This window comes from Eucyclogobius newberryi, unplaced genomic scaffold (genome assembly GCF_026437365.1).
Source record: "Eucyclogobius newberryi isolate DKJ021-1_F unplaced genomic scaffold, fEucNew1.0.hap1 SCAF_10, whole genome shotgun sequence".
Classification (NCBI taxonomy): Eukaryota; Metazoa; Chordata; class Actinopteri; order Gobiiformes; family Gobiidae; genus Eucyclogobius; species Eucyclogobius newberryi.
The window spans coordinates 20,362,469-20,380,080 of NW_027315724.1; the positions used below are offsets into that span (position 1 = coordinate 20,362,469).

The following is a 17,612-nucleotide window of genomic DNA, read 5'->3' on the forward strand; positions in this document are numbered from 1 at the left end:
ATGTACTCCTTCCACATACTCCTCCTAGTAACCTACCAAATGTACTCCTTCCACATACTCCTCCTAGTAACCTACCAAATGTACTCCTTCCACATACTCCTCCTAGAAACCTACCAAATGTACTCCTTCCACATACTCCTCCTAGTAACCTACCAAATGTACTCCTTCCACATACTCCTCCTAGTAACCTACCAAATATACTCCTTCCACAAACTCCTCCTAGTAACCTACCAAATGTACTCCTTCCACATACTCCTCCCAGTAACCTACCAAATGTACTCCTTCCACATACTCCTAGTAACCTACCAAATGTACTCCTTCCACATACTCCTCCTAGTAACCTACCAAATGTACTCCTTCCACATACTCCTCCTAGTAACCTACCAAATGTACTCCTTTCACATACTCCTCCTAGTAACCTACCAAATGTACTCCTTCCACATACTCCTCCCAGTAACCTACCAAATGTACTCCTTCTACATACTCCTAGTAACCTACCAAATGTACTCCTTCCACATACTCCTTGTAACCTACCAAATGTACTCCTTCCACATACTCCTAGTAACCTACCAAATGTACTCCTTCTGCATACTCCTCCCAGTAACCTACCAAATGTACTCCTTCCACATACTCTTAGTAACCTACCAAATGTACTCCTTCCACATACTCCTAGTAACCTATAAAATGTACTCCTTCCACATACTCCTCCTAGTAACCTACCAAATGTACTCCTTCCACATACTCCTCCTAGTAACCTACCAAATGTACTCCTTCCACATACTCCTCCTATTAACCTACCAAATGTACTCCTTCCACATACTCCTCCCAGTAACCTACCAAATGTACTCCTTCCACATACTCCTAGTAACCTACCAAATGTACTCCTTCCACATACTCCTCCTAGTAACCTACCAAATGTACTCCTTCCACATACTCCTCCTAGTAACCTACCAAATGTATTCCTTCCACATACTCCTCCCAGTAACCTACCAAATGTACTCCTTCCACATACTCCTCCTAGTAACTTACCAAATGTACTCCTTCCACATACTCCTCCCAGTAACCTACCAAATGTACTCCTTCCACATACTCCTAGTAACCTACCAAATGTACTCCTTCCACATACTCCTCCTAGTAACCTACCAAATGTACTCCTTCCAAATACTCCTCCTAGTAACCTACCAAATGTACTCCTTCCACATACTCCTCCCAGTAACCTACCAAATGTACTCCTTCCACATACTCCTCCTAGTAACCAACCAAATATACTCCTTCCACAAACTCCTCCTAGTAACCTACCAAATGTACTCCTTCCACATACTCCTCCTAGTAACCTACCAAATGTACTCCTTCCACATACTCCTCCTAGTAACCTACCAAATGTACTCCTTCCACATACTCCTCCTAGTAACCTACCAAATGTACTCCTTCCACATACTCCTCCCAGTAACCTACCAAATGTACTCCTTCCACATACTCCTAGTAACCTACAAAATATACTCCTTCCACATACTCCTCCCAGTAACCTACCAAATGTACTCCTTCCACATACTCCTCCTAGTAACCTACCAAATGTACTCCTTCCACATACTCCTCCCAGTAACCTACCAAATGTACTCCTTCCACATACTCTTAGTAACCTACCAAATGTACTCCTTCTGCATACTCCTCCCAGTAACCTACCAAATGTACTCCTTCCACATACTCTTAGTAACCTAACAAATGTACTCCTTCTGCATACTCCTCCTAGTAACCTACCAAATGTACTCCTTCCACATACTCCTCGTAACCTACCAAATGTACTCCTTCCACATACTCTTAGTAACCTACCAAATGTACTCCTTCTGCATACTCCTCCTAGTAACCTACCAAATGTACTCCTTCCACATACTCCTCCTAGTAACCTACCAAATGTACTCCTTCCACATACTCCTCCTAGTAACCTACCAAATGTACTCCTTCCACATACTCCTCCCAGTAACCTACCAAATGTACTCCTTCCACATACTCCTAGTAACCTACCAAATGTACTCCTTCCACATACTCCTCCCAGTAACCTACCAAATGTACTCCTTCCACATACTCCTAGTAACCTATCAAATGTACTCCTTCCACATACTCCTCCTAGTGACCTATCAAATGTACTCCTTCCACATACTCCTCCCAGTAACCTACCAAATGTACTCCTTCCACATACTCTTAGTAACCTACCAAATGTACTCCTTCTGCATACTCCTCCCAGTAACCTACCAAATGTACTCCTTCCACATACTCTTAGTAACCTACCAAATGTACTCCTTCTGCATACTCCTCCTAGTAACCTACCAAATGTACTCCTTCCACATACTCCTTGTAACCTACCAAATGTACTCCTTCCACATACTCCTAGTAACCTACCAAATGTACTCCTTCTGCATACTCCTCCCAGTAACCTACCAAATGTACTCCTTCCACATACTCTTAGTAACCTACCAAATGTACTCCTTCCACATACTCCTCCCAGTAACCTACCAAATGTACTCCTTCCACATACTCCTCCTAGTAACCTACCAAATATACTCCTTCCACAAACTCCTCCTAGTAACCTACCAAATGTACTCCTTCCACATACTCCTCCTAGTAACCTACCAAATGTACTCCTTCCACATACTCCTCCTAGTAACCTACCAAATGTACTCCTTCCACATACTCCTCCTAGTAACCTACCAAATGTACTCCTTCCACATACTCCTCCTAGTAACCTACCAAATGTACTCCTTCCACATACTCCTAGTAACCTACCAAATGTATTCCTTCCACATACTCCTCCCAGTAACCTACCAAATGTACTCCTTCCACATACTCCTCCTAGTAACTCACCAAATGTACTCCTTCCACATACTCCTCCTAGTAACCTACCAAATGTACTCCTTCCACATACTCCTCCCAGTAACCTACCAAATGTACTCCTTCCACATACTCCTAGTAACCTACCAAATGTACTCCTTCCACATACTCCTCCTAGTAACCTACCAAATGTACTCCTTCCACATACTCCTAGTAACCTATCAAATGTACTCCTTCCACATACTCCTCCTAGTAACCTACCAAATGTACTCCTTCCACATACTCCTCCTAGTAACCTACCAAATGTACTCCTTCCACATACTCCTCCTATTAACCTACCAAATGTACTCCTTCCACATACTCCTCCCAGTAACCTACCAAATGTACTCCTTCCACATACTCCTAGTAACCTACCAAATGTACTCCTTCCACATACTCCTCCTAGTAACCTACCAAATGTACTCCTTCCACATACTCCTCCCAGTAACCTACCAAATGTACTCCTTCCACATACTCCTCCTGGTAACCTACCAAATGTACTCCTTCCACATACTCCTCCTATTAACCTACCAAATGTACTCCTTCCACATACTCCTCCCAGTAACCTACCAAATGTACTCCTTCCACATACTCCTAGTAACCTACCAAATGTACTCCTTCCACATACTCCTCCTAGTAACCTACCAAATGTACTCCTTCCACATACTCCTCCTAGTAACCTACCAAATGTATTCCTTCCACATACTCCTCCTAGTAACCTACCAAATGTACTCCTTCCACATACTCCTCCTAGTAACCTACCAAATGTACTCCTTCCACATACTCCTCCTATTAACCTACCAAATGTACTCCTTCCACATACTCCTCCCAGTAACCTACCAAATGTACTCCTTCCACATACTCCTAGTAACCTACCAAATGTACTCCTTCCACATACTCCTCCTAGTAACCTACCAAATGTACTCCTTCCACATACTCCTCCCAGTAACCTACCAAATGTACTCCTTCCACATACTCCTCCTGGTAACCTACCAAATGTACTCCTTCCACATACTCCTCCTATTAACCTACCAAATGTACTCCTTCCACATACTCCTCCCAGTAACCTACCAAATGTACTCCTTCCACATACTCCTAGTAACCTACCAAATGTACTCCTTCCACATACTCCTCCTAGTAACCTACCAAATGTACTCCTTCCACATACTCCTCCTAGTAACCTACCAAATGTACTCCTTCCACATACTCCTCCTAGTAACCTACCAAATGTACTCCTTCCACATACTCCTAGTAACCTATCAAATGTACTCCTTCCACATACTCCTCCTAGTAACCTACCAAATGTACTCCTTCCACATACTCCTCCTAGTAACCTACCAAATGTACTCCTTCCACATACTCCTCCTAGAAACCTACCAAATGTACTCCTTCCACATACTCCTCCTAGTAACCTACCAAATGTACTCCTTCCACATACTCCTAGTAACCTATCAAATGTACTCCTTCCACATACTCCTCCTAGTAACCTACCAAATGTACTCCTTCCACATACTCCTCCTAGTAACCTACCAAATGTACTCCTTCCACATACTCCTCCTAGAAACCTACCAAATGTACTCCTTCCACATACTCCTCCTAGTAACCTACCAAATGTACTCCTTCCACATACTCCTCCTGGTAACCTACCAAATGTACTCCTTCCACATACTCCTCCCAGTAACCTACCAAATGTACTCCTTCCACATACTCCTCCTAGTAACCTACCAAATGTACTCCTTCCACATACTCCTAGTAACCTATCAAATGTACTCCTTCAACATACTCCTCCTAGTAACCTACCAAATGTACTCCTTCCACATACTCCTCCTAGTAACCTACCAAATGTACTCCTTCCACATACTCCTCCTGGTAACCTACCAAATGTACTCCTTCCACATACTCCTCCTATTAACCTACCAAATGTACTCCTTCCACATACTCCTCCCAGTAACCTACCAAATGTACTCCTTCCACATACTCCTAGTAACCTACCAAATGTACTCCTTCCACATACTCCTCCTAGTAACCTACCAAATGTACTCCTTCCACATACTCCTCCTAGTAACCTACCAAATGTACTCCTTCCACATACTCCTAGTAACCTATCAAATGTACTCCTTCCACATACTCCTCCTAGTAACCTACCAAATGTACTCCTTCCACATACTCCTCCTGGTAACCTACCAAATGTACTCCTTCCACATACTCCTCCTATTAACCTACCAAATGTACTCCTTCCACATACTCCTCCCAGTAACCTACCAAATGTACTCCTTCCACATACTCCTCCTGGTAACCTACCAAATGTACTCCTTCCACATACTCCTCCTAGTAACCTACCAAATGTACTCCTTCCACATACTCCTCCTAGTAACCTACCAAATGTACTCCTTCCACATACTCCTAGGAACCTATCAAATGTACTCCTTCCACATACTCCTCCTAGTAACCTACCAAATGTACTCCTTCCACATACTCCTCCTAGTAACCTACCAAATGTACTCCTTCCACATACTCCTCCTAGAAACCTACCAAATGTACTCCTTCCACATACTCCTCCTAGTAACCTACCAAATGTACTCCTTCCACATACTCCTCCTGGTAACCTACCAAATGTACTCCTTCCACATACTCCTCCTAGTAACCTACCAAATGTACTCCTTCCACATACTCCTCCTAGTAACCTACCAAATGTACTCCTTCCACATACTCCTAGTAACCTATCAAATGTACTCCTTCCACATACTCCTCCTAGTAACCTACCAAATGTACTCCTTCCACATACTCCTCCTAGTAACCTACCAAATGTACTCCTTCCACATACTCCTCCTAGTAACCTACCAAATGTACTCCTTCCACATACTCCTCCCAGTAACCTACCAAATGTACTCCTTCTACATACTCCTAGTAACCTACCAAATATACTCCTTCTGCATACTCCTCCTAGTAACCTACCAAATGTAATCCTTCCACATACTCCTAGTAACCTATCAAATGTACTCCTTCCACATACTCCTTCCAGTAACCTACCAAATGTACTCCTTCCACATACTCCTCCCAGTAACCTACCAAATGTACTCCTTCCACATACTCCTCCCAGTAACCTACCAAATGTACTCCTTCCACATACTCCTAGTAACCTACCAAATGTACTCCTTCCACATACTCCTCCCAGTAACCTACCAAATGTACTCCTTCCACATACTCTTAGTAACCTACCAAATGTACTCCTTCTGCATACTCCTCCCAGTAACCTACCAAATGTACTCCTTCCACATACTCTTAGTAACCTACCAAATATACTCCTTCTGCATATTCCTCCTAGTAACCTACCAAATGTACTCCTTCCACATACTCCTCCTAGTAACCTACCAAATGTACTCCTTCCACATACTCCTCCTAGTAACCTACCAAATGTACTCCTTCCACATACTCCTCCCAGTAACCTACCAAATGTACTCCTTCCACATACTCCTAGTAACCTATCAAATGTACTCCTTCCACATACTCCTCCTAGTAACCTACCAAATGTACTCCTTCCACATACTCCTCCTAGTAACCTACCAAATGTACTCCTTTCACATACTCCTCCTAGTAACCTACCAAATGTACTCCTTCCACATACTCCTCCCAGTAACCTACCAAATGTACTCCTTCTACATACTCCTAGTAACCTACCAAATGTACTCCTTCTGCATACTCCTCCTAGTAACCTACCAAATGTACTCCTTCCACATACTCCTAGTAACCTATCAAATGTACTCCTTCCACATACTCCTTCCAGTAACCTACCAAATGTACTCCTTCCACATACTCCTAGTAACCTATCAAATGTACTCCTTCAACATACTCCTCCTAGTAACCTACCAAATGTACTCCTTCCACATACTCCTCCTAGTAACCTACCAAATGTACTCCTTCCACATACTCCTCCTGGTAACCTACCAAATGTACTCCTTCCACATACTCCTCCCAGTAACCTACCAAATGTACTCCTTCCACATACTCCTAGTAACCTACCAAATGTACTCCTTCCACATACTCCTCCTAGTAACCTACCAAATGTACTCCTTCCACATACTCCTCCCAGTAACCTACCAAATGTACTCCTTCCACATACTCCTCCTAGTAACCTACCAAATGTACTCCTTCCACATACTCCTCCTAGTAACCTACCAAATGTACTCCTTCCACATACTCCTAGTAACCTATCAAATGTACTCCTTCCACATACTCCTCCTAGTAACCTACCAAATGTACTCCTTCCACATACTCCTCCTAGTAACCTACCAAATGTACTCCTTCCACATACTCCTCCTAGAAACCTACCAAATGTACTCCTTCCACATACTCCTCCTAGTAACCTACCAAATGTACTCCTTCCACATACTCCTCCTGGTAACCTACCAAATGTACTCCTTCCACATACTCCTCCTAGTAACCTACCAAATGTACTCCTTCCACATACTCCTCCTAGTAACCTACCAAATGTACTCCTTCCACATACTCCTAGTAACCTATCAAATGTACTCCTTCCACATACTCCTCCTAGTAACCTACCAAATGTACTCCTTCCACATACTCCTCCTAGTAACCTACCAAATGTACTCCTTCCACATACTCCTCCTAGTAACCTACCAAATGTACTCCTTCCACATACTCCTCCTAGTAACCTACCAAATGTACTCCTTCCACATACTCCTCCTAGTAACCTATCAAATGTACTCCTTCCACATACTCCTTCCAGTAACTTACCAAATGTACTCCTTCCACATACTCCTCCCAGTAACCTACCAAATGTACTCCTTCCACATACTCCTCCCAGTAACCTACCAAATGTACTCCTTCCACATACTCCTAGTAACCTACCAAATGTACTCCTTCCACATACTCCTCCTAGTAACCTACCAAATGTACTCCTTCCACATACTCCTAGTAACCTATCAAATGTACTCCTTCCACATACTCCTCCTAGTAACCTACCAAATGTACTCCTTCCACATACTCCTCCTAGAAACCTACCAAATGTACTCCTTCCACATACTCCTCCTAGTAACCTACCAAATGTACTCCTTCCACATACTCCTCCTGGTAACCTACCAAATGTACTCCTTCCACATACTCCTCCTAGTAACCTACCAAATGTACTCCTTCCACATACTCCTCCTAGTAACCTACCAAATGTACTCCTTCCACATACTCCTAGTAACCTATCAAATGTACTCCTTCCACATACTCCTCCTAGTAACCTACCAAATGTACTCCTTCCACATACTCCTCCTAGTAACCTACCAAATGTACTCCTTCCACATACTCCTCCTAGTAACCTACCAAATGTACTCCTTCCACATACTCCTCCCAGTAACCTACCAAATGTACTCCTTCTACATACTCCTAGTAACCTACCAAATATACTCCTTCTGCATACTCCTCCTAGTAACCTACCAAATGTAATCCTTCCACATACTCCTAGTAACCTATCAAATGTACTCCTTCCACATACTCCTTCCAGTAACCTACCAAATGTACTCCTTCCACATACTCCTCCCAGTAACCTACCAAATGTACTCCTTCCACATACTCCTCCCAGTAACCTACCAAATGTACTCCTTCCACATACTCCTAGTAACCTACCAAATGTACTCCTTCCACATACTCCTCCCAGTAACCTACCAAATGTACTCCTTCCACATACTCTTAGTAACCTACCAAATGTACTCCTTCTGCATACTCCTCCCAGTAACCTACCAAATGTACTCCTTCCACATACTCTTAGTAACCTACCAAATATACTCCTTCTGCATACTCCTCCTAGTAACCTACCAAATGTTCTCCTTCCACATACTCCTCCTAGTAACCTACCAAATGTACTCCTTCCACATACTCCTCCCAGTAACCTACCAAATGTACTCCTTCCACATACTCCTAGTAACCTATCAAATGTACTCCTTCCACATACTCCTCCTAGTAACCTACCAAATGTACTCCTTCCACATACTCCTCCCAGTAACCTACCAAATGTACTCCTTCCACATACTCTTAGTAACCTACCAAATGTACTCCTTCTGCATACTCCTCCTAGTAACCTACCAAATGTACTCCTTCCACATACTCCTAGTAAGCTACCGAATGTACTCCTTCCACATACTCCTAGTAACCTACCAAATGTACTCCTTCTGCATACTCCTCCCAGTAACCTACCAAATGTACTCCTTCCACATACTCTTAGTAACCTACTAAATGTACTCCTTCTGCATACTCCTCCTAGTAACCTACCAAATGTACTCCTTCCACATACTCCTCCTAGTAACCTACCAAATGTACTCCTTCCACATACTCCTCCCAGTAACCTACCAATTGTACTCCTTCCACATACTCCTAGTAACCTATCAAATGTACTCCTTCCACATACTCCTCCTAGTAACCTACCAAATGTACTCCTTCCACATACTCCTCCTAGTAACCTACCAAATGTACTCCTTCCACATACTCCTAGTAACCTACCAAATGTACTCCTTCCACATACTCCTCCCAGTAACCTACCAAATGTACTCCTTCCACACACTCCTAGTAACCTACCAAATGTACTCCTTCTGCATACTCCTCCCAGTAACCTACCAAATGTACTCCTTCCACATACTCCTCCTAGTAACCTACCAAATGTACTCCTTCCACATACTCCTCCCAGTAACCTACCAAATGTACTCCTTCCACATACTCCTCCCAGTAACCTACCAAATGTACTCCTTCCACACACTCCTAGTAACCTACCAAATGTACTCCTTCTGCATACTCCTCCCAGTAACCTACCAAATGTACTCCTTCCACATACTCCTCCTAGTAACCTACCAAATGTACTCCTTCCACATACTCCTCCCAGTAACCTACCAAATGTACTCCTTCCACATACTCCTCCTAGTAACCTACCAAATGTAGCCTATATGTACCAAGCAGTTTATTCTCGCAACAATCCATTTAACCCATGATTTACTGCAAGATGTGGCCCTCGGCATGTTTTAATCTGGCCCTGGAAGATTTGAGTTTCTATTTTTAACTGTCTGTAACATCTGTCTGCACTTGTATTCTTAATAAAGATGACATGAAATGAATTAAATAATAGATCCAATAGCCTATATTTGACAGAAAAGTGATATTAATTTTACATATTTTTTTTCACACCAACGATCGCGGGCCGGCCCTCCGCTACTTGCCTGGATTTGAATATAGCCCTCGGAGGAAAATAATTGCCCACCCCAGTACAGACCATAGCTGTATTGTGCTAGTTGTCCTTTTACGCCAAAAAGGTTTTTTATGAGAGGCTTTCCAGATTGAAATGCATTGATCTCTTTTAATCGCTCTGAAGTACAAAAACACTTCCTCTCTGATTGCAGGAGTGCTCGCCGTACGCCGCTCACCTGTTCGATGCAGAGGACGCCAACACCCCGGTGCGGCTGCTGCCCGGCCTGTGCAAGAACTACTGCCTGGACTATTGGCACCAGTGTCGCTACACTCTGAGCCTGCTGCTGGAGGCCCCGGGGAACGCTCAGCACATCTACAACATGACGTCTGCGTTGGAGGAGAATAGCAAGCTCTTCTGTGACTTCCTGGAGCTCAAAGACCCGCAGTACTGCTACCCCAACGTCCTGAGCAACGAAGGTACGAGCGTGAAAGGAACATCATCGAATCCTGCTGAGCTTTGTAATGCCAAATATGAATACATGTACTGCCTTTTGAGGTTTTAACTGTACTCAGATTAAGACATGACTCAATAAATGGCAGTGCACAGTGACTAAACATATCTAATTACTATTACTACTATTTGCTTCAATGAAAGAGGGCGAAGAACGCATTGACTTATGCTTATATTAGAATAATAATAAATAATACATATAAATAAAACAAATAATAATAATTTTTAAAAATGACGTAAAAAAATAAAAATAAAAGTAGGGCTGAGTAGGACCGTAGGGAACTCAAAAATATGTAAAGGGTAAGGGTTAGCAGATAGTGAACAAGGTAGCATCTAACGGAAAAAAGGGGTTAAAGCATCTTATGGCAGGAAGTATGAGTCCCATTTTGTCCATTGCTTGATGAATTTGTCCATTTTCAGGTTGAGTCTAGCGGTTATTTTTTCCATGTTACGTATGTCAGTTATGATGTCTGTCCAGTCCTTATATAAGTTATATTAATAAGTTATATTTCATGTGCTTCTCTTGCTAATTCTAATGTAAAATGCATCTTCAGATTAGCGGCTGACGTTGCGCTTACATCCCCAGAGCTGAACGCCAACCTGGGATCCGTGCGCGAAGACCCCAAGGGCTGCCTGGAGCTGTGCTTGGAGGAGGTCGCCAACGGGCTGCGTAACCCCGTGGCCATGGTCCACGCCGCCGACGGCTCCCACCGCTTCTTCGTGGCCGAGCAGCTGGGCTACGTCTGGGTCTACCTGCCCAACGGCTCCAGGGTCGACCGGCCTTTCCTCAACCTGACCCGGGCCGTGCTCACCTCGCCCTGGGCCGGGGACGAGAGGGGCTTCCTCTGCATCGCGCTGCACCCGAGGTTTGTTCCAGTGTAGTTGGGTCAAACAGGTTTTGACTGTGTTTGACTTGTGTTGTGCGCTTTAGGTTGAGCACGGTGAGGAAGGCCTATGTTTACTACTCGGTGTCAGTGAAGAAGCAGGAGAAAATACGAATCAGTGAGTTTACGCTGTCAGCCCATGACGACAATCAGCTGGACCATTCGTCTGAGAGGTAAGACATCCTGGAATGAGACGTGTAACCAAACACGTTATTTATGTTTTAAGCTGAGAATACAGCTAATTTCTTACATTTAAAAGGTTCTAGAATATATGAGCGTATCACACTTTTACACCGTCTAATTAATGAACAATGTTACTTTTTTTTAGATAAGATAAGATATTAAGATAAGATATTCCTTTATTGTCCCACATGGGGAAATTTCATTGATGCAACGCCGGTAGATAAAGAGGTACTTTCCTGTGTGCACTTTCCTGTGCACATGAAAGGTGCACATAGGGGTGAAATGTAGACGATATTAGATAATTATCAAAAAGATTCGGAGTTCAAATTTGGAGTATAGACTGTTTACTGTATTTATACTTATATACTTATACTCCGGACCGACTTGTGATAGTTAGGCCCGAGCGCCACAAGCTGGCGAGAGGCCAATTAATCTCGTAAGGCCGTGCGAAGCACGGCTGCGAAAGTGCGCACGTAGTGCGCACTCCTTCACTCACGCACGCCCCGTGCATACTAATTAGTAGTAGGAAAATGGAACATTACCGTTGTAAACGGGCGAAGCCCGTGCAAAAGTGCGCACTAAATGAGCACTTTACATTGGGATCCTCATCCCCATATAAAGCACTCATTTGCGCTAAGTAGCTCACGAATACGTTCCCCATATCTTGCATGTTCCGTGCATATAAGCATGTAATGCAAAAATTGAACATTATTACTGTATAGAGGGCCAAAAACACAAAGTGGGCGGAGCCCACTCAAAATTAACGAAAGTACCCGTCAGTGACCAGGGACCCACAACATGAGGTAGGAAAGCGTGAGCGCTTTCCGAAAATATATAGTTTATGATATTTGAAAAATGGGAAACATTGTTTTCGCATCGGAATATTATTCTTCTTTCTTCTTTCTTTCTTCTCGGGACCAACCCCCCTATTTTTCACCCAGTGAACATTGACAAAAAGTCACAAAAATGTGCACACCTCTAAAAATCGTGCCTCTCTACATTCTGGCTATTTCCCTTTTCTAAAATAAAAAATTGGCGCGTCAGCGCCCCCAAATGTACCAAAAATGCATTGAGAGATAGGAAATGACCCCAAAAAAATCTTATCGTAGAATCATGAAATTTGGCGCAGAGGTAGATGGTGACAAGAGAAGTAAAAAATATTATTACGCAACGCCGTCCGCCCAACCAAATGTCGGCCATATTGGTTCAAAAATGGCTAAGCAGGACTCGAGAGTTTTTCCAAACGTCGTACTTTTACGAACTCCTCCCAGGGCGTTGGCTCTAAAAAGCTGAAATTTGGTGAAAATGGTTCTGAGGAGTGGGACATCAAAAGTTATTCAAATTACATTGATACCTGTCACGGTCTCTGTGCGGCGAAGCCGCAAACTTTAGCTAGAATTTCAGAAATCTCCCAAATTTAACATTACTTCCGTTTGCGCAGATAATGTCCGAATTGGGTCAAATTAGAATCAGTTGTTAAACTCTTTGCCTTAAACCTATTTGAAGTGAAATAAATTAATTTGGCGCCCCTACAGATTTTATATGGAGGTTAAATGTTTAGTTTTGCGAAATTATATGAAATTTGACACACAACTCAATTTTGGCATCCCCATCAAAAAAGTCAATCGGACCTATGTCATAATTGTTATGGCGTTGCCGTAACGATGACCGAAACCTCCCATGTTATTCCAATGGGGAAATCGCCAGAACATGTTTACACTTTAGACTTTCATGAACTCCTCTTAGCCTGAAATTTGGTGAGACTCATCTTCAGGGGTGGACCATCAAAAGATATCCACATTTTTATTCAAAGAGTCACGGTGTCTGTGCGGCAAAGCCGCACATTTTGCCAAGAATTAAAAATAAAATTGCTTTTTGATGGTAAAACAAAGGGGAGAAGATGTGACAGCGTCACAGATTCAGCAGTAGGCGTAATAAAAGGACAATTGGGGCGCGTTAGCGCCCCCTCCTCTTGCGGCGTGGCGAGGGCCGATCATTGCCGCTTGCGGCTATATTTTTTGTTATTTTCACACTTGCAACCGCATTTCATACTCCAGTGCAAATTGTGTGTTTTTTTCTTCTCTATTATGCATTTTTTGTCTGGTGCGACCTATACTCCGGAAAATACGGGTATAGACTTTTTTAAGATTTTTTAAATTTTAATTTAACCTCAACTAATGAATTCATGTTTTAACACATTTCTGTTGGATTGTACATAATGTCCCCAGAATGTTGTTATCAGGATGACACAAATATTGAGATATGTATTTTTGGCAATATCACTCACTCCTCTGTGCACTGATGCCACAAGGCCAAGCTACAGGTCAGGTCTGTGGAGAGGCTGCCCCAGTCATTGTAAACATACATGTTTAACAGTAACATAATTGAATAAACAAAATATATGCTTAATGCCACTCTTTGGAACATTACAGGCAAAACAATACATATTTCAATGGTGCCAGACAAGCTTAATATCACTGCTCATGCTCTTTAATCAAACATATACCGTATTTTCTGGACTATAAGTCGCAACTTTTTTCATAGTTTTGGCTGGTGTGCGACTTATACTTTGGAAAATACGGTATTTGCTAATAAATTTATTTCCATAATTTGTCATACGTGGTAACTACTAATACACATCGCCTCGCTTAAAATCCCCAAAGACACGTATAAAGTTGTGTTTCTTTAGGACCATTCTGGAGGTGGTGGAGCCGGCGTCCAATCACAATGGCGGCCAGCTCCTCTTCGGTCACGACGGTTACCTCTACATTTTCATCGGCGACGGGGGCCGAGCCGGCGACCCTTTCGGAAAGTTCGGCAATTCTCAAAACAAGTAACCGCCGACATTCTTTTCAACACCGCGGATAAGTCCGGTTCAAATGATGCCGTCATGTTTGTATTTGCACGTTTATCTGATGTAGTTCTGCCCAGACACTGTCACGTGTGTGTGAGCGGTGCAGAGGGACACGCCCAGCCAAGTCTAATGTTGACTCTCAGCCACAAGCTGCACTGGGGGGGAAAGAAATAATCTGAGGGTAAAAAGATGTCTTTATTTAAGGTCAACTCTTCTGGGCAAAGTGCTGAGAGTTGATGTGGACAACAATGACGACGGCGCGCCCTACAGCATCCCGTCTGACAATCCTTTTGTCCGGGAGAAGGGCATGAAACCAGGTTTGTTTGTCGTGCAATATTCTGCTCACAGGCTAAATGGCAGATTAGTTTTACTGCACATTTTGTTTACCGTATTTCCTGGAGTATACGTCGCACCGGAGTATAAGTCGCCAAAGTATCAGTATCAGCCAAAAAATGCATATTAGAGAAAAAAAAAACTAGTTAATTTTAGACTCTTTGCAGCAGTCCTCGTGTATGGCTCGCCTACCTAATGCACTGCAAGCTTCCTATCCATCCATCCATCCATTTTCTGCCGCTTTATCCGGGGCCGGGTCGCGGGGGCAGCAGTCTGAGCAGGGACTCCCAGACTTCCTTCTCCCCAGACACTTCCTCTAACTCCTCCGGGGGGATCCCGAGGCGTTCCCAGGCCAGCCGAGAGACATAGTTTCTCCAGCGTGTCCTGGGTCTTCCCCGGGGCTTCTTCCCGGTGGGACAAGCCTGAAACACCTCCCGAGGGAGGCGCCCAGGAGGCATCCGGAACAGATGCCCGAGCCACCTCAGCTGGCTCCTCTCGACGTGGAGGAGCAGGAAACTCATTTCGACCGCTTGTATCCGCGATCTTGTTCTTTCGGTCACTACCCAAAGCTCATGACCATAGGTGAGGTCAGAACGTAGACCGACCGGTAAATAGAGAGCTTTGCCTTTCGGCTCAACTCCCTCTTTACCACAACGGTCCGATGCAGTGACTGCATCACTGCAGCCGCTGCACCGATCCGCCTGTCGATCTCCCGCTCCATCCTTCCCTCACTCGTGAACAAGACCCCGAGATACTTGAACTCCTCCACTTGGGGCAAGGACACCCCACCCACCTGAAGAGGGCAAGCCACCTTTTTCCGGTCGAGAACCATGGCCTTGGATTTGGAGGTGCTGATTCTCATCCCAGCCGCTTCACACTCGGCTGCAAACCGTCCCAGTGCATGTTGCAGGTCCGGGTTTGATGGAGCCATCAGGACAACATCGTCTGCAAACAGCAGAGATGGAATCCTGTGGTCCCCAAACCGGACACCCTCCGACCCCTGACTGCGCCTAGAAATTCTGTCCATAAAAATTATGAACAGAACCGGTGACAAAGGGCAGCCCTGGCGGAGTCCAACATGCACTGGGAACAGGTCTGACTTACTGCCGGCAATGCGAACACAGCTCCTGCTCCGGTCATACAGGGACCGGACAGCCCTGAGCAAAGGGCCCCGGACCCCGTACTCCCGGAGCACCCCCCAAAGGACACCCCGAGGGACACGGTCGAAAGCCTTCTCCAGATCCACAAAGCACATGTGGACTGGTTGGGCAAACTCCCATGAACCCTCGAGCACCCGATGGAGGGTATAGAGCTGGTCCAGTGTTCCACGACCGGGACGAAAACCACTCTGCTCCTCCTGAATCCGAGGTTCGACTATCGGTCGGATTCTCCTCTCCAGTACCTTGGAATAGACCTTACCCGGGAGGCTGAGGAGTGTGATCCCTCTGTAGTTGGAACACACCCTCCAGTCCCCCTTCTTGAACAGAGGGACCACCACCCCGGTCTGCCAGTCCAGAGGCACGGTCCCCGACCGCCACGCGATGTTGCAGAGACGTGTCAACCAAGACAGTCCTACAACATCCAGATACTTTAGGTACTCAGGGCGGATCTCATCCACCCCCGGAGCCCTGCCACCGAGGAGTTTGCGAACAACCTCAGTGACTTCAGCTTGGGTGATGGATGAGCCAGCCTCCGAGTCCCCGGTCTCTACTTCCTCTTCGGAAGACGTGACTGAGGGATTAAGGAGATCCTTAATCCTAATTACCGTATTTTCTGGACTATAAGTCACACCGGAGTATAAGTCGCACCAGTCAAAAAATGCATAATAGAGAAGAAAAAACTAAGAACTAAGAAACTAAGAAAAAATATATAAGTTGCACTGGAGTCTGGAATGCGGTTACAAGTGTGAAAATAACAAATAGTATCACATATAAGTCGCTCCGGAGTATATAAGTATAAATATAAGTATAAATCGCACCCCGGCCAAAACTATGGACTTATAGTCCGGAAAATACGGGTAGTTTTTTTCTAATGGAGCATTCCGCTATTATTGTAGAAAATATTTAGGATTTATGTGTAAGATGTAATAAATAGATAAAGATATATAAGACATCACAACTACATAAAGTATAGCTATATAATGCATATACAGAATTAACTTTATATTAACTAAATACTTTAAAAGGTTTAACACAATTTTGCACTGTAAATGATCCAATATTATAAAACATGCAAAGACTTTGGTCTTAGCCTGATCATCTTGAGCCTGGTTAGATGGGAGAGCTCTGGTCCCACAGTGTTCCCATGGTGTCGCCATGGTGTCATAGTGTCATAGTGTCATAGTGTCATAGTGTCATAGTCATAGTGTCATAGTGAACAAGAAAGTCTGAGGATTAAAGTCTGGCGGTAATGCAACACTTGGATGCCAACCGCCATAAAACAACAACAACAACAACAACAACAACAACAACAACAACAACAACAACAACATAGTGTCATAGTCATAGTGTCATAGTGTCATAGTGTCATAGTGTCATAGTCATAGTGTCATAGTGTCATAGTGTCAGTCATAGTGTGATAGTGTGATAGTGTCATAGTGTTATGGTGTCATAGTCATAGTGTCATAGTGTCATAGTGTTATAGTGTCATAGTCATAGTGTCATCAAATCAAATCAAATCAAATCAATTTATTTTTGTAAGGCCCAAAATCACAACAACAGTTGCCTCTGAGGGCCACAGGGAGAAATGAATCAACAATGTCTGTGGTGGCAATGAAGTCAGACAATGTCTGTGGGGACGAGGG

At 43.9% G+C, this 17,612-nt stretch overlaps 1 protein-coding gene across 1 annotated transcript in view; it reads left to right on the forward strand.

Moving 5' to 3' along the window:
* Nucleotides 1–17,612, forward strand: part of LOC140377120 (HHIP-like protein 1) — a 110,314-nt gene that overhangs the window by 81,852 nt on the left and 10,850 nt on the right. Inside the window, exons 2-6 of the mRNA XM_072462434.1 lie at nucleotides 10,257–10,521; nucleotides 11,142–11,421; nucleotides 11,487–11,612; nucleotides 14,312–14,455; nucleotides 14,681–14,793. Of these exons, the coding sequence (XP_072318535.1) occupies nucleotides 10,257–10,521; nucleotides 11,142–11,421; nucleotides 11,487–11,612; nucleotides 14,312–14,455; nucleotides 14,681–14,793 (928 nt within the window). The remainder of the gene's footprint in view (nucleotides 1–10,256; nucleotides 10,522–11,141; nucleotides 11,422–11,486; nucleotides 11,613–14,311; nucleotides 14,456–14,680; nucleotides 14,794–17,612) is intronic.